The sequence below is a fragment of the Maniola hyperantus genome, chromosome 3 (assembly GCF_902806685.2).
Source record: "Maniola hyperantus chromosome 3, iAphHyp1.2, whole genome shotgun sequence".
In the NCBI taxonomy this organism is placed as follows: Eukaryota; Metazoa; Arthropoda; class Insecta; order Lepidoptera; family Nymphalidae; genus Maniola; species Maniola hyperantus.
The window spans coordinates 4618100-4643162 of record NC_048538.1 but is presented as its reverse complement, the minus strand read 5'-3'; the positions used below and the strand labels follow the sequence as shown (position 1 = coordinate 4643162).

The window sequence follows — 25063 nt, the reverse complement described above, 5'->3', positions numbered from 1 at the left end:
AGTTTTCAATAAGAACACCGTGATGATAATACATATTTGATCAATTACAATTTCAGGACACTTTAGATGAACTGGATAGCACATTTTCGCCGAGAAAAATAATCAGCTCCAAATTGAGACCTTCAGATCCTATACCTATTTGGTAAGTTATTTGTTTGATAATATTGTTAATTCCAAGATGCTGCCAGCATCTTGAATACAATGCCTCGCTGCGGTGGTCTCAATGAGGTTTTAGATTTAATTTATTTCAGTTTTAATTTAATGTTTTTTTTACTTTTAATTTAGATTTAAGTTTATTTAATAGAATTGTCTGTTCTACTTATATCTTCCAAAAAAACTACATATACTAATTGGTGCTATATTTTTAGGTCATGTTTAAAATAATCTATAGATAAATTTGTAAGTATGAATAAAGTAAATTTGTCCGTTTGCGAGCGTTCGCTCGCGACTGAATGGTTCGGCAAGCACGCACTTTTACGCAATGTATATATACGACGTAATTACAGTACCCGGCAGGAAATATTGTACATCGACCTTTGGAAACAGATGACAAAACGTCACATAGGACAGAGACAGCGCTCTGCGAAGCCGAAATCCCTCTCTAAAGGTCGATGTACAATATTTTCTGCCGTACAATATTTACTGTACAAGTTTATGCGCGCTCGTGAATTGCAAGAACTACAATAAACAAACAAGAAATAATTAATTTGGAATGATTTGCAGCAACCTACACTACACGGTGAGTGGTCACGAGGCATCGACGCTGGCGGCGCGCCTCAGCGAGGAGCTCCGAGCGCGCTCACACACGCCTGATAATCCGGTAACCGTTGTTTTACTTACACAAGCGAAAATATGGTCTTGATGAGTTTTTTGTTTTTCAAAACTTCATATGTAGGCTCAGAACACGAATTTAAAGACTTTAAACTAGCTTTTACATAATTAATTTTAAGTTTACATAATTAATTATCTTACAAATTCAACAACGTACAAACAAGTGTACAATGGTTCCCAATTTGAATGATTTGACTTTGATTTTGATATAATTTATAGCACTTGGGGATAATGTGGCTATTTATCGTTGAAAAAAAATTCAGAATTGGATCACTAGTTCCGGAGCTTACAAAATAATTTGAGATACAGGTATTCAAAAAAATTTACTAAATTCTTTCTTTTGCGGAATGTGGAATTATTTAGTTAGTATTCGACTCTGAGTTGGGACGGTCAGCGTTTAGAGTAAGTTTTAGTCAACAAGAGTATAAACAATATAGCTATTCCTGGCAAACAAATTTACATAGACATATACCTTTGCAAATATTTGATAATACATCCCACTATTTTAGAGCGAAGAAAAGGAATCTAAAGAAGCGGAGGACCCACAGCCGCGCGCGCGCAGCTACGACCAACACAAGCAGACGCACGACAATGGTACGTGTACGCACGCCACACACACAACACACACTAACTGGCTCGCGTTTGTGCGTATATTAATATAATAACTCGCGTTTGTTAACATGAATAAAATAATAATAATCTTTAAATCACGTTGATAATACGCTGAGTTCGTGTCGAAATAGCTTTCGTGGGTTTCTTCTAAAGACCAGCCCCCCAGTTGTGTAAGAAAATCGTATTCATCGTTATCGTAATCGGTAGCAAATTCTGCCCCTTGATTGGCTGTGAAAAAATGTAACCATCGAATCAACCAATCAAAGGGCAGAATTTGCTGTCGATTACGATGACGATGAATATGTTTTTCTGGCACAATCCGGGGGCAGACGTTGGCTACCGCGACGGGCGATCGCGATTCGCTGATTAGTTGCGTGACACGATCTCTAGAAATAACTAATAATCTAACTATTAGTCTAATTTAGATTAATGATACGTGTGTGGATCTTGTGGTAATGAATTAGGATTACATATTCCTACAGTACGCGGCAGAAAGTAATGTACATCGAGCTTAAGATAGCAGATTTGTAGAGCATTGTCTCTGTTGTTGAGACCGACAAAACGTCATATAGGTATGAGTGACAGAGACAACGCTCTACAAAGCTGAAGTGTCATTTCTAAAGGCCGATGTACATTACTTTCTGCCGCGTACTGTATATAGTTTTAGTTATTCTGAATTTATAAATGATGATTATTTCATGACTTTTGTATTTAGCTGTAACATCTGTAAAATTGGTAGCATTAACAAAATTGAACTACGGTGGCGGCGCGATGAGACGCGACGGGAAATATAAGAATACGAGTATAATTTTAGAGCCTCAATAGCTCAACCGGTAAAGGAGTGGACAGAAAACCGAAAGGTCGACGGTTAAAACCCCGCCTGTTGCACTATTGTCGTACCTACTCCTAGCACAAGCCTGACGCTTAGTTGGAGAGGAAAGGGGAATATTAGTCATTTAACATGGCTAATATTCTTGAAAAAAAAATTGCTTACACGGATGGCAATGGATTCTGTAACTTCTTGTAACTTTGACATTTAGCGACTGTCACGCAATGGTCGCGAGCTAGAGCTTTGTATGGAAATTGAATAATGCTCGTGACGACGTCCGCGTGGATTTAGATTTTCCCGTAGATCCGTAGGTATTCTTTGATTTTTCGGTACAAAAAGTAGTCTATATCCATCCCCGCGATGTAAGCTATCTTTGTGTCAAATGTCAAAAATCGATTAAACGGGTGGGCCGTGTAAAACTAGCAGACAGATGGACAAACAGACAGACACACACTTTCGCATTTATAATATTAGTATGAATAGTATCAATTTTGTATGACTACGAGAACACTGGCTTTAATAGCTGCAACACGCTGGATTTCTTAACATTAATAAAGCTTTCTGTGTAGTTAGATTTAAATACGAAAGAAAGAGCTAGAGCGTAGTGGGAACTGGAAACATCTCGCTATCTCTCTTGCACGCCCACATCGCATGGCGTGACGTCACGCCTGATTAATTTATAATCTGCCATTTAACAAATACCCTTCATCACAATAATTATGTTAAACGCTTCTAATTTATATAATTTTGATTGGTTTTATAAAATATTTTTATTTTACATTTCGAGTTAAGTAATTTTTGGATTGTAATAATCGAGTGAACTACTCTATTATTTTATGTATTATTTGACTTGTGTGTTTTGGAGTGTGTAGAAACGTCGCCCCGGCGGCGCTCCGCTGCCGACTTGAGCTCATTCTGGCCGGCGATCTTGTGTGTGTTTGCGTTGCATTCTTGCTCCTCGCGAATGCGTGTGTGCGTGTGACTATTGTTTGAGTTCGCATGGTTTTAGAACTAACAAATAACAAATAATATTAGTTACAAAACATTTTACAAGTTCGGTCGGAAAAGGAGGTCTAACCTGAAAGTTGGTAGTTATACTCATCATTATAATAGATATGTAATAAAATACATACTATTTATTTATATAGTTCGCTTGATATGCGATTAACGACTATTTTTGGAGCAACTTGATTATCGCCATTTTTGCGCTAATAGTAGCAGTGAGCGTCATGTGACTTGTAGTAAAATTTTGATATAGAACAGTTAACTTTTTTTTCACAAGTTACGTTTTGGCCCCATAGTACAAATTGTTTAGGTATAAAGAAGGGTATAAAAGCCAGAAGAAAAAAATAAAATAAAAGAAGAGTTTAGTCAACCTTGTTTTGGGTTTGGACCGCTTTCCGAATGACCGTATAAATAGATGAATATGCAACAAACGCCGGCTTCAGTCGTGTTTCTTCTCCCTCGATCACACCCGTGTGAACGCGGGAGTAGCATCGCGGTGTGAGGCGTCGTTTGTCCGAGCAGTCGTCACGCGCCGCGCGCGGTGGGCTTCGGACCTCGAACGCATCCTATCGCAGTCTGTCATTCGGCACGCTTCGACGCACCGATCTATCTTTTATCTCTTTCTATCTCTATCTTACGTATGACGTATATTTATTATCTTCTCTAGTTTATTTATAATATCTTCTTCTGTAATACCATACAGACTTGTATGAAAAAGATAGACGAGAAACGCGGGAATATTATGTTCAGACTTGACTTTATATAAATTGGTATTGCGCAATCGACTTCAGGTCACTCCAGGTGACAGTTGGCATATTTTTTTACTGCGCTCTCTTCAGGAGTTTGAACTTGACATTGAGATTAACTATGTCGTTTAAATCCTTAATTTCATCGTTAGAGACCATTTACATCTAAATATTTTTCGGATCTGATTCAAAATTCTGAGCAACGAGAGAAATATTTTTATATTCGTATATAATATGATTTTTTTTAAATTAAATTATTTGCAAGTAGGTAGTTCTGGGACATGACGTAGCATTTTTGCAACCCGTTTCTTAGCTATCTTTCTCGTGGAGTCCGTGCGAGACACTAATATATTTGTTTGTATCACCACCCCGTATCTAACGACACTCCGCTCGCACCTATCACGTAACCGTCCGTTCGCACGTCGTCTAACCCAACATAGCCGAATTGCCATCACTAATCGTATCGCGGTCCGCGTCGACTCCCACATCGCCCGATAGTCCCCGAACGCCGCTTGTGGTGCCCGTCGTGAACGTGGAGGGCGTGGAGTCGTCGACTAACGAGCTGCCGTTGTCGGCGCTGACGTTCGGCGCGAGCGGGCCGGGGCGGCTCCGCTCGTGGCCGGCGTCGCGCGCGGCCTCGCCCGCGGCCGACTGTAGCGTGTGGGGCGCAGGGCGGCGCCAGCGGCACAGCATCGCCGGCCAGATGAGCTACCTCAAGATGTTGGGGCTGGCGCGCGGCAAGCTGGGCGGCGCGCAGGGCCTCTTCAGCACCGCCGTCATCTCCGGGTCCAGCTCCGCGCCCAACCTGCGGGTCATGATTCCCACCGCTTCGAACAGCAACAGTGAGTATACCACGTTCAATTCATACTAGCTGATCCTGTGGGAACTTTTCAGTTTTCCCGGTATCCTATGATCATTTCTGGGATGTAAGCTCTTATTATCATATTATGTGCAACACTTTGTCAAACATCGGTCCAGTGGTATATTTTATAGATTCTAAACAATTTTTGTATTGCAAAAATTCTACTAGTACCTATTTATTTGTGAAAGCCCTTATAATCTCATACAACTTATGCAATGGAATCCTATTACAAATCATGTAACTAAGGAGTGCAAAATTCCAGCCTTCTTTGGATGACGCTTTGAAAGTGGAATAGGTGTAATAATAAATGTATGTAATATTTCCAGCTGCATTGGAGGGTTTCGGGGGAGTACCAGCCATCCGTCCCTTGGAGACGCTTCACAACGCGCTGTCGCTGCGACAACTGGACGACTTCCTTGAGTGCGTGACCGAGGCGCCCGTGCTGCTGGGCACACCTCCCGCAAACCCCGCGCCCGCGCCCACCACGAAGCCACCTTCGCCGACCAACAGTGAGTCCTATTTTGTGTAGTGAGTTAAAATGTCCTGTGAACTAATAATAGACCATTTTAAGCATAAAATAAATCATATATCATTAGCTGGACAGTGGCTATTGTTGCCCATATGAGTGAACGATACAAAAATAGAGCTTCGCTTCTGTCAGGTCTCCCGCGACATGCTACGGTTTGTTATGTTAAAATGCAGAAGCCTGATGCATTAGAAAAAATATTTCCATAAACTCTCGATAATTTTCTTAAAGGTGTGTGTGCCAATCCGCACTTGGGCAGTATTTTGGATTTTAGCCTAAGCCCTTCTCCTTCTGAGAGAAGATCCGTTTTCAGTTCAGCACTGGATTGAGAAGATAATGATGATCTAACCCCTATTTGAAAATCAGGTTTCGGTTGGAGCGGTCCGTCGTCCCTCATGTCGTCATCCGGGGAGCTGCCGAGCGGCCTGTCGTCCGCCAGCCCGTCTTCCCCCAATTCCAACTACGCGTCCAACTCTGAACAGAACAAAAATAACTCCTCTGAAAGGTATACCCACACTCACCTCACGCCACCCTCGCAGGAATAGACTAACTAAAACATCGACTGATAGTTTATACGCCTTTACATTATATGGGAGCCAGACTAATGGCACTAATGCAGGCAGGTCGATTGCAGTAAAATGACAATACACTATACGGTGTAACGATCGCATTCACCTCTTATTGGCCGACACTCTCTCACTGTTGGCTGAAATGCATCGTGTTCTGCCAATCACATCAATTATTGTGGATTGCGGTTGTCACAGTGTGATAAAAACTTTCGTGCTAACATGAAGAATATGGATTCAAAGTTATTTGTTCAAAGTAGACATCACTGTATTTGATTGTCAATTTGGAATTTAAAAAGATGAATTGACATAATGGTGATAATAATTAATTACGTAACCTTAAATGTTACGTAACCTTAAATGACTGACTGACGCGAAGAGGCGAAGACAAGAAAGTCTACCTTCAGCCGGGTATTACTTTTGTTCCTAAAAACTATTAGAATTACATCAGAGTTGTTAGAGTAACTCATTCCCAAGTTTTCTCATTTTTCTAAAGGGTCAAATATCGTTTAACCTCTTCTTGGTTATTAGCAATCGACTAAACTATCAGTCGATCAAAAGGTCTGGATTGCAGGGGCCTACCATTGACATCACCATAAAGTGCATGTACGTAAGGGTGCAAACAAAGGTTTAACTCACATTAGCGATAGAATGTTAGTGTTTGATTGTCATTTATGAACTTAATCATGTATTCCGAACCTAAAATTATTAAAAACTAATAATAACACTAATTAATTCCGAGATGTTTCACTGATATGTTTGGACAAACTACGTATTTGGTAAAAAATATCTGACTATAAATTGTTATTCGGAAAACTTTTTTAAGCCTCTACTTCGCTCATTGTCTTGTTTGTGCTATTTTATGAGAAAAGTGCTAATTGAAGGCTTCGTTTTTATTATTTTGTTTCTTAGAGTTATTCACTAAAAACCATATTCGACTGTTAGAGCTAAGTTTTTAGTAACTTCACTACTACTACTGTTTCTACGTGTTGTAGTTGTACATAAAGAAATTGTGTGTTGCCAAAGCGAACATCTCACAAACGCAGTGTCAGCTTTTGTAATTAACTAACGAAACCGGCCAATTTGCCGATATGGATGCATTTTAAATTTCTTTTAAACATATTACATTACATGAAATTCTTTTTTCTGGATTTGACGACGTTTTTTTTTGTATTTTTCTTTGCGGTCTTAAACAATGTTTTCTTTGTTAAAATCCAAAACTGTCTTTGGAGCTTGGATGTGATAGCGAGTGTTTTACTGATATCTTATGAAGAGTTTCGTTCTCCTAAGCACCACACAAATCAGAAAAGGGTTAGGTCTTACATGAAGTAATTTTTTTAAAATTAAAATGGGCGGGTTTTTAAGTTTGCAAAAATAATAATCGGGTAAGCATCAGAGTTGATTACAAAGCTGCTTGCCTACTGGGCGTGGAGGAGGGAGGGGCGCGACGTGCATTGATCATTGTGGATTGCAGTAGCAATTGGAGTAGATGTGTGGCCAGCAAAGCGCCCGAGTGGGGCGAGCCGGCCACCTTGTGCGCGCTCTCCACCGGCCTGCGCGCGCTCGTGCCGCCCACCGCAGGTATCCGCACGTTCACACACCACGCACGCACACAAACACATTCACACACATACAGACACAGATATTATACATCTTATTTATATCACCACAAAAAAGAAATAACGAAAAACACTGATAAATACAAGATACAAAAGGCGGTCTTATTAACGATCTCTACCAGCCGCTCTCTAAGGTTGCCTGGTAGTACCATGCAACCTTAGCAATAAAGAAAAATAGACTGCAGGTGGTGTCTACTACAAATACGTCCTACACACACACACACGCATACACCTACATGGCAAATATTTCCTATATTCGAATCTTTGATCATTAAAATACGAGATATGTTGTCATCAAAAGTGTTACGTGAAAAATTAGTGCTCAGCCAAAAATGCGCACTTATTTTGGATAGTTTAATAGTCAGAAATCCTGTACAACCACGTCTCACGATGCTGTATTGCTGATTCCCTCTCACTCGCACACAATACACATGGTATAGTGTGCGAATGAAGGAAAATGATTAAAGCAACGTTGTCGAATTGTTTCTTTATTGGAATAGATTAAATTATAATTTTTTCTGACAATTTTAATTGCTTACTTACACTTCATTACTATTCTTGTGTAGAATGAATGATTACTTCAAAACATTTCGGTGTCTGCATGTTTTCACAATACATTTTGCATGCTGAACCCTTTGGAAGCTAACTAGGTTTAGCTTCCAAATCTATTTTTAACTGAACCCTTAGTAAGAGTTTGCACATCTCGACAACTTTGATAGATTTCGAGTATCGAAACTAAAGAGTTAAATGAACTTATAGCTTTAAAGTGGTTAGTACAGAACTAACCGATTTTTAATTTAAGTACACAGTTTCCGCTTGGGTCCCAAGTTGGAACCTTAAAAACAAAAGTGCGTAAGTTCATTTTACTCTGAGGATATATTGATTCGATGCTCGAGACCTTTTAACTCGTTTACTCGATACGATTGCATGCCTTAAGATTATTGTACAGAAATCTCTTGTCGCATGTTTGCAGGTGACAAAATAACCCACTTTACTATCCTGCCAAAATTACCTCACAAGTTTAGTTATAGTTAAATTACGTGTTAAATTGTAACTACATTATTTAAACGTGAAATTTTATCTTAATTTCCTAGAAAATATATTTTTCTAAAAGAAGTTCTTGCACCTCCTTTGGAAAAGCGCAACACATTGGATTGCAAACCTGAGGTACAAGCTAATATCCTTGCTGTCCCTAGAGCGCTCGCTTGGATAGCATAGCGCGTTTTTTTTGCCTTGTAAACAAGTACCTTCTCGCTGAAATGCGTAAAGGCGCACTATACGACCCTATTACCGCGAACTGACGATCAAATCATGATACGAGTGAAAACCCTACGTCTAAAGCGCCGGGCGAAATGCGCTACTTACGTATTTGTTTATTTATCTTTTAGGCAAACTCAAGCAACACACACACACACTACGGGATATAAATAATATTATAGTCCGGTCAATATTGGCGTTCCCAACATTCGTACCAATTTTTACTCTAAAGGAAAAGCTCATTTTACAATCAAATTAATATAATAAGTATGGCGCTGAGTTTGGTTTTTCGCTAGTATCACGGTTTCTTTGTTAGTTTGTGATGTAAACGTGCTATGCCGCTATGCGCCGAGGATAGCGCGTCGCTTACGTGTGTTTAAGAGAAGCGTCTTTTTCCTTTTAAATTACTTACTTGAGGAAAAATAGATTGGATTTATTTGGTTCAGGTTCGTCTATTAGCGGCGACGTGACGCCCGTGTCGGTCGCCTCGGAGCCCGAGTTCCACAGCAACGAGGCAACCGCCGGCTCCATCACTGACCATGACCTATTGGTAAGTCCACGGTCCACTACTGGTCATAGGTCTTTTGCAAAGATATCCATAGAACAAGGTATTGTGCAGCTTTTTCAACAGATTCATATTTAACAGACGTATTTAAATGGACTTTTTATTCCAGAGTGCAGAGGGTGAAGACGATGAAGAAACTTTATCCGCAGACCCGTGCGGGTCTCCAGTCAGAGTCATTAGGAATGACTTAACACCGCTGAGCGAGTCAACAAACGCAACGAAGATTGAAAGAGAAGACACAACCCCTGTACCCCTAGATCTGTACGGTCTCAGCTTCCAACAAACAAAAGAAGACTTTTACAAAGAAATGCCGTCAAGTAGCAAAAACTTAAACGTAGAGAGTGACAAAAATAAATGTGCAATGGGTCGCTTGCAATACGTTAGCAACATAGATTCGCTGAATTTACAAAGTAGTAGTAAATGTAAAACTAAAATGAACGAACTCCTCAACAATGGCTGTAGAAGATATAGTGATAGTAGCGCCCATAAAAGTAATAACAACTCTCAGGCAGTTTCAGGTAGTAGGTTTACAACCACTTTAGTTGATGAAGATTTATTAAGAGCTGAGATGTCCAGCGAGGGTAGAAATTCGATAGATCAAAGCGTACCGAATGATACCAATCCAATGGTAACTAAGGCTAAACAGATCATTGTGAAACCAGGCTTCACAATTCATGAAAATGATTGTAGTTAGAAATAGTGTTACAGTAAACAAATCATGGCCCGAATCAAGGTAGGGAAACTTGAGTTGGTGCTTGTGAACTGAAAGTTTGGAAGACAGTCTTCTAAGTGCATGAATATGATCCTCGATTGGCTTTACTCCTTATCTCAGTGGCTTTGTGATTTAGTGTTGTATTCTACGAAAAGTAGATAATAGTTACTAGGCGCAACTTGAAAGCAACTCTGATCTTGTCGGACGGAAGTAACGCAAACCTAGTCCGTCTTGAATTTTGACCGCCAAACAAAACAGCTGTTTTGAGGCCGCCATCTTTAAACGAAGTGTTTTAAAAGCTCTATTTTTTTATTTATATACTAAGATTTATTTTCAAACCTATTTTGCATTTATTATTATTGCACCTTCTCAAAGTTTCCTACACTTGGTCGGGATATACTTATTCAATAATAATTGCAGTGCAATTTTACCGCATCCTTTTTATTAAAATAACATTTTTTTTTAATATTTTTTAGCAAATTTTTGGTTTGCTTTTTGAATTTTTTGAAATACTTTTAAAATTGTATAATTTTGTTCAATACTTTTTCGTTAGTGAAATATGTATATATTTTTTATGTATATTATGATCATTTAGTTGATATCATTTGCTTTTTCTGATATTAAGAGTACCTGCCAACTAAAAAAAAAAGATTCCGACGAATTGAGAACCTCCTCCTTTTTTTGAAGTCGGTTAAAAAGGAGCGGAGCAGATACAATATGTTTAGATCAATCGGAATACACAGAGCTCCGATTGATCTATAGTCCGCGACAGGTTGAGATGATAATCGGGGTATGAGGCGGGGGGACACCCCATACACCCGCACGTCACCCGCGCTCGCCCGCACCGGGTTAGCGCGGGTGTGCGGGGCGTTCCCACCCCGATTGCTATTTCAATCTGTCGCGTACTATAGAAGACGTGTTATTAATATTATTGTCATCTGACAACAATTTTTATTTTTACATTTTCATTTTCATCGATAGTCTGATTGGCCTGCTAAATACATTCTGCGCTCCACTCTGCTTCAATGGACAAGTACCCTAATTCTGAGCTTTCAGACAAGAACGTGTGATATTTGTGTATTTAAGCTTTCTGCTTGTCCATTAGCTGATAGTGAAAATGCGTTTGTAGTAGATAGTTAGTTATAAGAATTTGGACGAAATATATTATAGCTTTGAAAGAAAATAAACTTTTTTCTAATTCACCCTTGGCCCTCGAGTCTAGACTGAATTCTGAAATGGCTAAATGAATTATGAAGACATTTAGACTAATGACAGAAAAATTGATTTACATTTACTTCGTCCGCGTGGATTTAGGTTTTTAAAAATCCTGTTGGAACTCTTCAATTTTCCGGGATAAAAAGTAGCCTATGTCCTTCCCGGGGTTGCAAGCTACCTTTGTACCAAATATAGTCAAAATCGGTTGAACGGTTGAGTGTGAAAAGTTAGCAGACAGACAGACAGACACACTTTCGCATTTATAATATTAGTATGGATTTATTTAGATTACATATTTCACCTCGCATGCCAAAACTGCTGAATAGATTTTGATGAGAGAAAAGATAGGGTCTCCGCCGGACTTTAAATGAATAGAAAGCTGTGCTTTCTCTATCATAGGTCAACCAAATATTGTTAAATTGATTACAGTCAGGAGGTACTCTAGCTACACTTTCATTAGAGATTGAATCTTAATAATACCTAAGGGTTAAGGAACCATATACCACGCACTAGACTGGTCATCATTACAAACAAAAGGGTGTTACAGTACGCGGCCGAAAGTAATGTACATCGGCCTTTAGAATGCTATTTCGGCTTTGTAGAGCGTTGTCGCAGTCACTCATACCTATATGACCATAGAGATAGTTTTGTCCATGTTTTGTCGGTCTCAACGACAGAGACAGTGCTCTACAAATATGCTGACTCTTTCTAAAGGTCGATGTACATTACTTTCGACCGCGTACTGTACCTACTAATTTTGACAGTTCATAGAACACAATTTTTGTTCGGAATGATACACCTAGATCGACGGAAAAGACTAGAAATCAAATGAGGGCGCCACTTTCGTTCTTCTGGTAGCACCATTTTTTATTCATATACAAGTTAGTCCTTGACTGCAATCACACCTGGTGGTAAATGATGATGCAGTCTAAAATGGGAGCGGGCTAAACTGGAAGGGGTATGTCAGTTTTTTATTAAATCCATGCGCCTTTGATTTCTACGCGGCGTCGCGTCGTACCGGAACGCTAAATCGTTTGGCGGCACGGCTTTGTCGGTAGGGTGGTAACTAGCCACGGTTGAAGCCTCCCGCCAGACCAGACCAGAAAATTAGAAATTATAAAACTCCATTAACCTCCTAAGGTTTCGGCCGTGGCTAGTTACCACCCTGCCAGTAAAGCCATGCCGCCAAGCGATTTAGCATTCCGTTACGATGCCGTGTAGAAACCAAAGGGGTATGGGTTTAATATTAAACTGCCATACCCCTTCCAGGTTAGCCTGCATCCATTTTAGATTGCATCATCACTTACCACCAGGTGAGATTGCAGTCAAAGGCTAACTTGTATCTGAATAAAAATAAATAAATAAAAAGTTGTTGCCCACAACACAACAAACTAAGCTGAATATTTTTTGTTTTGTACAAAATAAAAATAAAGTTTCGTACTAAAGTTCTTTTTAATTTAACCCAATATACTCTAAAGCTCACAATGAACAAGCTAAGTTAAACTTAAATCAATGACCAGACCATACATCACAATAAAATACAACAATAAAATCTGAGTACATATTTTTAAAACTTAAAACCAATTGTACTATTCATCATGTCTAGGTTGACGTTATAAGTTTATAACTGAGAAGCTAAATCTGCAAGTTCTATTAAAAAAATCACCATAATCTTTGAACAATGAGTCCAGAATGAGTCAAAAAAATTATAGCTGTAACAGTATAAGCGATTTTCCTTTTCGGTAATCGGTACGTACCTATCAAGCTTGCAATAAGAAATACACACACAAATACAGTACACATGTACGTATGAAGTACGTCACACTGCATTAAACTACTTCTACGCGCGCTTTGCAGTTTGACCTTCACATATAGTACGCGACAGGTCGAGATACCAATCGGGGTATGAGGCGGGGGGATGCCCCGCACACCCACAACTCACCCGCGCTATCCCGCACCGGATTAGCGCAGGAACTGTGCGGGTGTGCGTCCCCACCCCGATGGCAGTTTCACATTAAACGTCTAGAAGCAGAGTTCGATCCAATGCAGTCACCCGTTTTTTGTGGTATACTTTACATCTACAGCGTCGCGCGCAGCTCACTGGATACTTCTCTTAAATAATAAAATCTTATTAATAAAAAATTACACACTGCATATACTCATACATGTTTGTAAAACAGATAAGCAATGTGTTAATTTTTATCAGTAAGAGTCTTATATATGATTTTTACCTAAATTATGTACTATATATTATATAACAATGGTGATTTTTTTAATAGAACCATGAGGTTGTAAAGCTTCCACATAGGAGTAAAATTCAGGCCAGAATATACCAAAACCAGATTACAATAGGGATATATTACAATAATGCAGACTGGTATTTTTCCATCAAAAACGAAGTACCAGTAAGAAAACTAAACCAACCATACACTCCAGTTAATATTAATAAAATGCTTATTTGTAACTCATAAGAACTCGCTAAGCATATACTTACTCTATAGCATTACAGCCATCCACCAGGCAGGGGATGTGAAGTGCTAAGCTTAGACTTATGTTGATCACATATCTAACAGTGCATAATATTATGCACTGTTAGATATGCATACATTTACTTTACTATCACAACTTCATTCCCAACATGTGTATGCATACTTGCTTGTAGAAATGCAAGAACTATATTATATGCACTATAATATAGTATGCATCAGTTAAGTGCTTGCTCACCAGTGATTGGGCCAACAGGCATGCACCCTTACACTTGTGCTTGTATACTAATGCCCCTCATGATTTGCAAGAACTATTCCAAAGAACTATTGCACTGCTAGATGCGTAATATGTATATAGATGCTTTGCTCCAGTTTTTTTATTATTACCAACATTGCAACTAATATTATGAAAAGAATGCAGTTTTATTCAGTACAATTATTGTATTGAGCAGATTTTTGTAACGTGACCCACCCAGTGGATGCTATGCACGAAACAGTTTAAAATGTTAAATATCACAAATATACAAAAGAGATCATAAGGTAGGTACAAATTCTTAAAAGTGGAAAAGCTAGTTTTTAATACTGTTTCAAAAACTTTACTCTGTTTTCTGAGCAATTTTTGGCATTTTATAAATCAATGATGTGAGGGTTTTAAAGATTCCCTGTTGTTGGATGCCAGGCCACAGCAATACAACTGTAGAAAATATGTATAAGAGAAATATATTGTTGATCGTTGATGCCATCCAGGCGAGAATGCACAGCATGCTGATGGAGATTATGTAATACTGAAAACAAAAACATTACATTACATACATTATTAACAAAGACTACAAAAGTTGAAAGTACTAACATACTGCAGTTCAAATTAAGTCAACTTTTATGATGTTAGTATGACCTGTTTCGTTTAGTTGTATATAAAAATGAAGTAATATTTGCAGACTATCTTCATTAGATCAAAAAACTAAAGAGTGTGAGTGCTGGCACCATCTCAGAAAGGTCTATCTTCGGAAGTGGAAGTGGAAGCTGATGACAATATCTATGATATTGACTAAAATATTGTTCCGCTGTCTAATGTTTTGTATGACTAAAGCTTTCCTGTAAAATTCACCAGAAATGAATCTAGAGCAGAAATGTAGAACTTACCAAAGAAGGGCTATTCTCCCTCATAGAATAAAAAGATTTCACTTGGTCCAATGTTTTATTGTAACTCATCACGATGCTCCTGCAAATATCTTCAAACATTTTCTCCTTTTGTCCAGTCCAGCTTGTAGGCCCACACACTGTATTGCAAACGATTGGGATGATGAAATCTACGAAGTTCAGTGTCAATCCAACAACTGCGAGTGATGCAAGAGTGTTGAGGTCCATGAGCCAAATTGTCAAGAAAAAAATTGACACAGACGCAAAAATTGCGCACGGATGCCATTGCTGTTCCCAAAGGAAGACAGATTTTAAAGGCAAGAGCGCCATACGCCAGCCTTCCAAAAGCCGTTTCAATTTCTTCACTTGTTGTTCCTGAAATGTATTAGTAGTTGAGTCACCCCAGCTTCATACTAGTAGCTTAAATAAATATGTATCCTTACGTTTTGTAGTGAAAACTCTTTGTTCAGAAGTGGTGTCAAATACTTATACATAATGATTTTAAGCATTTACAAATGCAAGGGTAATCAACTTCCATAGTCGATGACTATATCCATTGTTGTATAAATCCATACAAGCTTTAAATTCAAAGGACAATGAACAAATCTATTAGAATATAAGTAATGTACAAAATAATTACGTAGGACTGTTACATACCTGAATCGCTTCTGCCATTTTAAAAAGACGTTGATATAGGATTAGCTAATCGGAGATAAATCTGAAAATTGATTTCTTTGTACAAAGAAAATGTAGAATAATTTTAGAGAAAAATCGAAACCGATAACAACGGTCGCTTTTCTTTTTTAAATGACATCCACAGAGTACATTTGATGACATCTATCATACAAAGTACTCTGTGACATCTATCAAAACATGACATTTTTTAACAATTTTCCGGCTTTGGATGTGAGCACGACTTCGTGATTACATATGCATTTTAAGTAATTGAAATAATATCACTTGCTTTAACGGTGAAGGAAAACCTCGTGAGGAAATCTTTGTCTGAGAGTTCTCAATAATGTTTATGTGGCGTGTGAAGTCTGCCAATCCGCAGTTGGCCACTGTGGCGGACTATGGCCTAAGTAAGCCCTTCTTATTCTGAGAGGAGATCCATGCTATCCATGAGATCCCAGATAGTGGGCCAGAAGTGGGTTAATTATGATGATGAATATGTTTTTTTAATCCTATAAATCAGGATTTCCCTTCTGTCTGATGTAGTATTGTATAAATCTTGCACCTCTCCAATTCAACCCAAGCTCCTAATAAATAAAATAATGCATTTTACGATTTAAATATTTAATAACATTAAAATTTAGCCAAATATAGTATAAAACAAAAGTATATAAAAATAAAAGAATGTAGGTATATTTATAAAAAAATAACTTAAAATTCACAGCTTGACAGACAATTAAAAGATTCTTCTTAAATCTTTTGATTACTAAAAGTACTTAAGAATTCACTCTTCGGAAATATCTTTTCCCAGGTGTTTTTGCCTTCTCATGAGTCAGTGTCTGAAAAAATAAATAGAATTGTATAACACGGCAAATTAATGAGGTACCTACAGATACGTTGGTCTTATAGCACATGTAAGGGGAAAATCTGAAACACGTGGATTTGTGGTTACATCACACAAAAAAAATTGAAATGTGTTAATGAACAAATAATTAGTATTTTCAAATTTCAAAGTAAGATAACTATACCATATGAAAGGGCTTTACCTGTATATTCTAAAACAGGTTTTTATTTATTTTTATGCATAACAGTTTTTGATTTATTGTCCAAAATGTCTAAAAAAATACCCAAGTACGGAACCCTTGGTGTGCGAGTCTAACTTGTACTTGGCTGTTTTTTTTTTAAATGAACGGTATACATAATAATATTTTAAACATTGTCTTGTACATTTGAAAAAGTTCACCTCATTTTTGGGAATATAGTGATAAGAGCAAAACAACTAGCACAGTGGCGATTTTATGATTTAAACCATACCATAATACTGTTCTCTGTGCAGGTTAAACTTCAAGTCAAAAGTCAAGAGTTCCGGGATTTATTTATTTTTTAATTGCATTAAATAGTAAATAACGATGCAGTCTATGTATAGTACGCAACAGGTCAAGATGGTCATCGGTGTGAGGCATCCTACTTGTCACATACTATATGTATATTGGCTCAATGCAAAATCTTAGTGGAATGCAAAATTAAAGCGTTGCTGCTTACAATGACACATTCTTCATCAGTGAACATATAGTGCCTGCCGCACTTGTCACCAGTCTCCGGAATAACAGATTGGGTCACCAGCTCATTGTCGTTGACAAGAGTTGTTATGCTCTGAAATGCAACCATAAATAAATCAAACTTTGAATATTTCTTATTCTTTTTCATGTTCCTTTTATTTTAATCTAAGTTCCTGGCATTACAACTCACCCCCCCAAAACCCTGATTTGAAATTTTTTTACCAAGCAACTTTTATCTACAAAGGACAAGAAGTATCTCAGATTTATAATAATGATTTGGTTAACGTTTCATTTATAATAACTAGAATCGATGGCATGATAGGGATAGTTATAATAACTAGAATTGATGGCATAATGTGTCCTCTGAACATGGAGAAAAAGTAACAGACAGAATCCAACATTGTTTACCCATCCAATTACTGATTTGGTTCAAATTCACTTACCCATACATAACTACTAATGTTTTAATATCTACTTGATTGTAATCCAACTATTATAAAACTATGTTTCTGACTGTCATGAGAGACATACACAACCTAAATAGAGATGCCCTAGCTGATGCCCGTGACTTCATCTACATATTTAAAAATCCCATGGGAACTATTTGATTTTCTGGTTTAGAAGTAGCCTATATCACTCTCTAATTTGGAGTACAAGTGTTTCTAGGGAAAGGAGATAGAGAAGTAGAGTCCCAAGGATTCATAAATATTTAAATACCTAATCTTATCCTATAGTAGATATAATATTAATTAATTACAATATCTTACACCAGAATCTAAATTACCGTTAACAGTTACAAAGTAACTTTTCCTGATATGCCAGGCTATTTATCATTTTACTTTATAAGTGTTTATCTAGACTTGACGGTGTAATATTGCAGAAACAGCAAGGTTTGACTGCTCTATCAAGGATGAAATGTAATTACTTGATATATTATGTCATTCTATTCGGCATAATCAATAGGCATAGACAAAGGATTATTTAAATTAAATCTCAAACAAATAATTATAATCTCATATTTCTACAACCGCACTGCGCGCCACCGTAAGTAATTTCACCCTCACCACCTGGGTGTCTAGTGCACTTCGACCGTTCACTGTGCCAGATCCTTCTTCCACGCACGTGCAAACTGTGGAACCAACTCCTAGATTACAACATGGAGTTATTCAAGGGGTGGACCAACAAATTCCTAAAAGGCCGGCAACGCATCGGCGGTTCCTCTGGTGCTGCAAATGTTTATAGGCAGTGGTAATCACTTAAGATCAGGTGACCCGCCTGCTCGTTTGCTCGCTATCTCTATTAAAAAAAATCTATTGAGATATTTTGTCAGTCACAAAGCCTGAAATTCAAACAATGCATAAAGGCAGTATTGCATTGGTATGTACATGCCAGGATTCTGACAAGACTATGATGCATATAATCTGCTACTGCCCTGCTCTAATGGATCCAACTAGGGAAACACGCCATACACATCGCAAAATTAACAATTACCTTAATGGTAGTGCTCGGCATTCGTTCTTCATATTCTTCGCCCAATTTGAATTTCATCTCAACAGTCCTCAGTAAAGAAGAATTTTTGACGACCATATTATCTCTGTCTACTGTTATTTCCATGAGAGGTGAGGACAGGGCCATCATCTTCCTTCCCATAAATGGTACACCTACAATTACAGTTATTATCTTAATCACTACATAGTATTAAATAAAGTTAGCCCATCACATTAATGTTTGAAAGCTCTAATCTCAAAAAAATTTACATTGAAACTAAGTGGCTTGCATAAATTGTGAGTTGCATTATGAAACAAGCACAATTTTGTAGTCTTTAGAAGAAAAAAGAAATATGTTTCTCTTTCTTTTCCTTGTACCATATTATTACTTAATGCTTGAGATTAGATGTGACCCTGGGATAATAAATCAGTGAGCTCCCAGATCCTCCTGCATTATCAAATATTCAATGCAAGCAATGTTGCAGATTACAGCTAGGCTGTAACAATATTAGGTATAGTTAAAAATAATAATTTAACAATATACATACAAAAACCAATGACACTTACCTACAGCTATGAAATAATCATCAATGTCTTCATTCTTGTAGTGTTGATATTTTCCAGCTATTGATGGCATTTTATCTTATTAATGTAGTCTAAAAATATAAAACTTGTTTAGAGATCAAACCAGTGATAGATTGTTAGGCCCCTTAAAGAAGTCCTGCACTAAATAAAATTGAGTTATAGTTAGAATTATTTTAGTCGAATTCTGCTTTGTTTTACTAATAAACAAGTGCTTTCGAATCCTCAAGTGAATCTACCACTAACTTAAAAAACCAAAAGAAGTAATTTAAAATAACGTTTCACGAAGTTTTACAACTTTTCAAAAATTAAGTTGATGACAAAAGTGATAATTTTTATCATTTTTGGTAATAAGCACTCACGTACAAAGATTACAACGAACGTGAAGAATGAGTAATGACTGATAATAGAATGCGTTTAATAAGTGAAGGGAAGAACACTTTTATCAATTATTATCATTTCCATTACTGGAACGGTAGATATAATAAGCATTTCTGCAAAACATGACTAACTAACAAATATTTGCATAAAGATTATTTTCATCTGAAAATTCGATTCTACTTATTCTAAACAGTATCTAATTGGTACTATTCATCAGTCGCTCGGTATCACAAAAACAGTACTATTCATCAGTCGGTATCACAAAAACAGTATTCTAAATTATTCTAACAATTTAGTTTTAAAAACACACCTTTATTTTATGTACCTACCGGTGAAAGTAGGTAGGTACTTGTTGCTTGTTGTTTGCTTTGTTTGTTCGATCATAGAGACTAGAGTAGGATGTAAAAAGGTGTTCGATTATCGAGATTGCCTGATCGACAATCGACATGACATCACAGACCGTAGAGAGAGTAATAGGTAGATTTAAGTACTGTGTAACCGTGTATGAGATAGCGATATCACGACGTAACGATGAATAACACAACAATTATTACCATTGTTTAGTAGTCAATATTTGTATTAACCGATCAACAACATTGAATAACACGACAATTATTACCATTGTTTAGTAGTCAATAAGTGTATTAACCGATCAAAAATATTTGTATTAAACGTTTTTTATGTGAAAACAAGTCAATAACTCATGAGAAATACAATTACGCCACGAATTCTCAAAGTTTGTTTTGCAACTTCTTGTATGTATTCTTGAAAAAAACCAGTTTTTTTTTTTTTTAAAAGAATATTAGCCATATTAAATGACTAATATTCCCCTTTCCTCTCCAATTAAGCGTCAGGCTTGTGCTAGGAGTAGGTACGACAATAGTGCAACGGGCGGGATTTGAACCGTTGACCTTTCGGTTTTCAGTCCACTCCTATACCGGTTGAGCTATTGAGTTACACGATAAGGTACAAAAAATAGTTTAGCTGCGTCTCTGTTTATCACATTAGTAACTTTATCTGTGCTCTCTTTTTAGTGTGAATGAGAAAGCAAACGTTCCTGCATCTACCTTTATTACTCTATCTACGTCACAGACCTCGACATTTTATGTGACAGTGACGTTTGACCATAGATAGCGTTTGACGACGTTTTGACCAAAGAGTATGTAGTCACTCTCAGTAGTCACGACTAAACGTAGGTAGGTAGGTGGTAGTGATTACAAACTCCTTGATCTAATGATACCGTATTGAAATCTCCTCAGTTTTAGGAAATATATTGAAAATATCATGGACTTGCAAACTTATCATAATATTTTACTTGCTCAAAACAATATATACCTAGTGCTAAATAGATCTATAAAATGCATAAACATTTATGCTGTATCTATTATCAGGATATATCATTGTAAGGGTGGTAAATTGGGCGGAATGGAAAAATATACCCGGATACGGAATAATCTACCACCTTACAAAGATTAGAGGAAAAAAATAATAATTTACTTTACTTGATCTATCTACCTAGTAAAGAATAGAAGCTAGCCGTCGACTCCCTTGTAATGTATATGAGGTGTTATAAATGAAATTTGCTAGATGTTAGGCAAAATTGTTTTTAATGTAACTTTTACCGGGGTCGCTTAATACATAGTGATGGCTAATAATGCTTAGTTATTCTAGCTTAATGCCAAGACTTAATTTAGATACATTAGAATGCCTTAGGTAGATAGTACATAAAATCTATGTTTTAAATTTAAGATGCCATTGGCATGGAATAGACAATGACACGGTAAAATTCATAAAATTGTTTCAAAATAAAAGCTCAGTAGTAAAGACAGGGTTCTTACTGTACACATACACTAAGAAGGTTCACTAAACTGTTCCAGGATACAAACATTTGCTTACTTGTAGGTGCGAAGACTGCAATGTAGCTGGACGGCATCGGCCAAGATCCAAAACTCAATTTAACTTGATTCTTCACAACCGAAATGTTTCCTTACAAAGATTTTCACCAAGTCTTATCCATAGAAATTAAGTTGCCAACGTGAATGTGCAAAAGAAATAAATACGGAAAACGAAAGCAAAAAAAAACGGAAAACCGAAAACTAAAAACGGAAACGCAAACGGAAACCCTGTAACAAAGAAAAACAAGATTATAATTTGTGCTGTGTGAAAATTTCGACACGTGGAATTTTCCCGATCAAACACAACTCACCTATTGAACTCCTGGCCACCAATGGTTTTCAGGAGTCCACCCACAACCCATTATCCTCATTTATTTGGGAAGGTAAAATAACTGGAACTGAAAGGGAAATCATGAAATTAGGATTTTCTCTAACCAAACCGCCATTTTGTCGAATCCACATTACTTGATTTTTCACTCACCATAATTGATGAAACATTGAAATACGTTAGGATGACTAAATTTATAACTATTGTATTTTCCCAGGCGAAGCCATGGGCGAAAAGGAGTGAGATTTTCCTGGAACGAAAAAATTCGTCTTCACATGTTGACTCCAGAAAAATTCTAAATCTCATCAATCGGTGTTGCCAGACGCAACCCGAGTGTGGCCGCTCTCATTTAGTTTGATCATGAAGCCAATTCATTTTTGAATATTTGCGGAACCTAAGGATATATTATGGTGATTATGATGATCTTTAATGGTTACCCTTGCCGCACTTGTAACATAGTTGTTTATTTGTTTTCGTAAAATCAGTGCCTTTACTTGTATCAACCTTAGGTGCGGGTGTGACTGAAAGTGTGTTTATCTGTTTTGTCACTTGTTTGTAAGCAAACTCTGAACTTAAAGTTGCCTTACTGTTAGTAGGCTCAGAAAATAAGGCGGAACGCTGCCTCGCAGCCTCTAGTTTGCGACACTTTTCCTTCAACATTGCGACAGACTTAATGTCAACAAGAGCTAATTGTTCTGAGTAAAAAGGGCGAATATTATGTAATAAAATTTGTAACTTTTGTTCTTCGGAAAGTGGTGTTGACAACCTTGAAAACATGCCAAACATTACAGCGAAATAGATAGACACAGGTTCTTCAGAGCCTTGTGTTCTTGCTCGAATTTCACCTAGCAACCTGTAGTCATAATCTACTGCATCAAATTCCTCTAAAAATAAAGTTCTCAATTCTGACCAAGACGAAACTTGACATTTGTTGCCTCTGTACCATAACAATGCTCGGCCTGTAAAAAGATGAAATGCAGAAACAAATAATTTTCCATCTGAAACGCCATAAGATCTTTTATATTCCTCAACGCGTTCGATGAAACTGCGCGGATCACCCTGTCCGTTGAAATGTAACTTCCACTTGGCAACATTTTTATCACCAGTGCAGTCAACGGCGGTACTCTCGGAATCCAGTGATTCGTCGTGAGACGACTCATTGTCAGCATCTAATCTGGAAATCAAACTCTGCAACTTTGTATGTAATTCACTCTTCCTACTTATTAAGCTGAGTTCGGAACACTGTATTCTCAAAATTCTAAAGTACAAATGTGAAGCTAAAGCTTTAGACCTACAGAGGGCATGTCTATCTTTAGTGTCAGAACACTTTTTTAATAAATCTTCTAAGTCTTGAAGTTTTTTAGTAATAACCCCTAACTCACTTTCAGAAGTGAAATCCGTCTCTAAAATTGATTCAGAAGGAATTTCCTGAATTAATTGTTTTAACTGTTTCTTTAAACCTAGCACTGTAGGTGCTGGAGTTTCGGAACGAATGGATACCTCATAACACAATTCGTCCTTCAAAAGTGAATGAAACTGGGCAAAAGTCTGTTCCATTGTGTTAAGTCAAAACACATTTAACAAAATATCGAGCTTGTGTAACTGTCTATGTTTAGCCTTATACAAATTGGTTAAACACAAACACAAAAGAAGTTATTTAAACTATTAAATATACACAAGCAAAATACAATATTCTTAAGTCTATCCTAACTATTTTATCAATTATGTTCCTATTCCAAAATATTGTTAATAATACAAGCACATATTATTACTATAGTAAACAAAATATAACAAAATAAAACTTCCCAAAATTGAATAAATGATTGTAAGGTGCAGTATCACCTTTATGAGTACACAGTGTGTTACAACCTTTACAATTACAAAAGTAAACAGGCAACAAAGTTGCAATGAACTCTGAATAGCATATTATCTTTAAAAAAAAACAAAGAGATTGTGCAATGGTTTGATGGCTGTTACTTTACACTTTTAACACATAACCTAAAATACAACAAAATCTGTTTCTAAATGTCACTTTAAACTACCAGCATTCAATTAAACTTAACATGTTTTGTGTGTGAAGTAGCTTTTATCATAACCTTAACACAGCTCTAAACAAAATTTCAACAAAATAATGAAGTATCAAGTCACTGAAAAAAAATTGTTCATAACTTCCTACTTGAACTTAATGTAATCTCTGAATATAGTTTATATATTTAGTTTCACAAGTTGTAACTCTTAGTATTTATAAATGTATGTGTGTAACTAGTTAACAGCACATAGCGTTTCAAAACTTTAATTATACTAAGTTACCGGAATTTTCAAACATAAGATGTACTTACTATTGAAAGCAATACCCAACAACAACTCAGTTAAGCAATGTTTATTACTAAACTGAAGGCAAACATTCACTTATACACCTCCAAGGTAAGTCAAATAACATAATTGAACGGCATAAGCACCATTTATAATGTGTTAATTAAATAAGAAAAAACCAATGTTGGACTATACTCAGAAAATTACTTAACCTATCAGACAAAATTTCTAACTATTAGTTATTATTTAGTTAGTTAACCATAAAAAAAAAACAGCTTAGAGCTCTTTGCAATGTGTCACCACTTAGAAAATTGTACAATCAGCGGAGTACATTTCATAAAATTCACAAAATTTCTCAAAATATACTGAAATAACTATATAAAAAAACGTTCGGGCGCCATTTGTAAGGGTGGTAAATTGGGCGGAATGGAAAAATATACCCGGATACGGAATAATCTACCACCTTACAAAGATTAGAGGAAAAAAATAATAATTTACTTTACTTGATCTATCTACCTAGTAAAGAATAGAAGCTAGCCGTCGACTCCCTTGTAATGTATATGAGGTGTTATAAATGAAATTTGCTAGATGTTAGGCAAAATTGTTTTTAATGTAACTTTTACCGGGGTCGCTTAATACATAGTGATGGCTAATAATGCTTAGTTATTCTAGCTTAATGCCAAGACTTAATTTAGATACATTAGAATGCCTTAGGTAGATAGTACATAAAATCTATGTTTTAAATTTAAGATGCCATTGGCATGGAATAGACAATGACACGGTAAAATTCATAAAATTGTTTCAAAATAAAAGCTCAGTAGTAAAGACAGGGTTCTTACTGTACACATACACTAAGAAGGTTCACTAAACTGTTC

General features: G+C 36.8%; 3 protein-coding genes across 12 annotated transcripts in view; 1 reads left to right on the top strand and 2 right to left on the bottom strand.

The window, feature by feature from the left end:
* The window catches only part of l(1)G0196 (inositol hexakisphosphate and diphosphoinositol-pentakisphosphate kinase), a 28053-nt gene extending 16736 nt beyond the window's left edge, over nt 1-11317 (top strand). For all 7 annotated transcript variants that reach the window (XM_069509574.1, XM_069509576.1, XM_069509578.1 and 4 more), the window contains exons 20-28: nt 57-142; nt 724-820; nt 1341-1425; nt 4464-4865; nt 5212-5394; nt 5778-5916; nt 7452-7558; nt 9300-9403; nt 9528-11317. In XM_069509574.1, the coding sequence (XP_069365675.1) occupies nt 57-142; nt 724-820; nt 1341-1425; nt 4464-4865; nt 5212-5394; nt 5778-5916; nt 7452-7558; nt 9300-9403; nt 9528-10112 (1788 nt within the window). In that variant the 3' untranslated portion in view covers nt 10113-11317. The remainder of the gene's footprint in view (nt 1-56; nt 143-723; nt 821-1340; nt 1426-4463; nt 4866-5211; nt 5395-5777; nt 5917-7451; nt 7559-9299; nt 9404-9527) is intronic.
* A 1461-nt stretch (nt 11318-12778) lies between these two features.
* Nucleotides 12779-15778, bottom strand: Arl6IP1 (ADP-ribosylation factor-like 6 interacting protein 1). Its single transcript, XM_034984642.2, has 3 exons — nt 15629-15778; nt 14975-15346; nt 12779-14616 (listed from the first exon to the last, which is right to left on the bottom strand). Exons 1-3 carry the CDS (start codon nt 15644-15646, stop codon nt 14428-14430), a joined length of 579 nt encoding a protein of 192 aa, XP_034840533.1. The 5' UTR covers nt 15647-15778; the 3' UTR covers nt 12779-14427.
* Nucleotides 15779-16250: 472 nt separating this feature from the next.
* LOC117996570 (fatty acid-binding protein-like) lies at nt 16251-20007 on the bottom strand. 4 transcript variants are annotated; one of them, XM_034984644.2, is made up of 5 exons: nt 19963-20007; nt 19257-19345; nt 18694-18863; nt 17186-17296; nt 16251-16482 (listed from the first exon to the last, which is right to left on the bottom strand). In XM_034984644.2, the coding sequence occupies exons 2-5, from the start codon at nt 19324-19326 to the stop codon at nt 16420-16422; spliced, it is 414 nt and encodes a 137-aa protein (XP_034840535.1). In that variant the 5' UTR covers nt 19327-19345; nt 19963-20007; the 3' UTR covers nt 16251-16419. The 4 variants fall into 4 exon arrangements, with proteins under 4 accessions (XP_034840535.1, XP_069365772.1, XP_034840536.1 ...); XM_069509671.1 differs by having other exon boundaries at nt 19257-19343; nt 19892-19982; XM_034984645.2 differs by lacking the exon at nt 19963-20007 and adding an exon at nt 19638-19769.
* Nucleotides 20008-25063: the final 5056 nt, after the last annotated feature.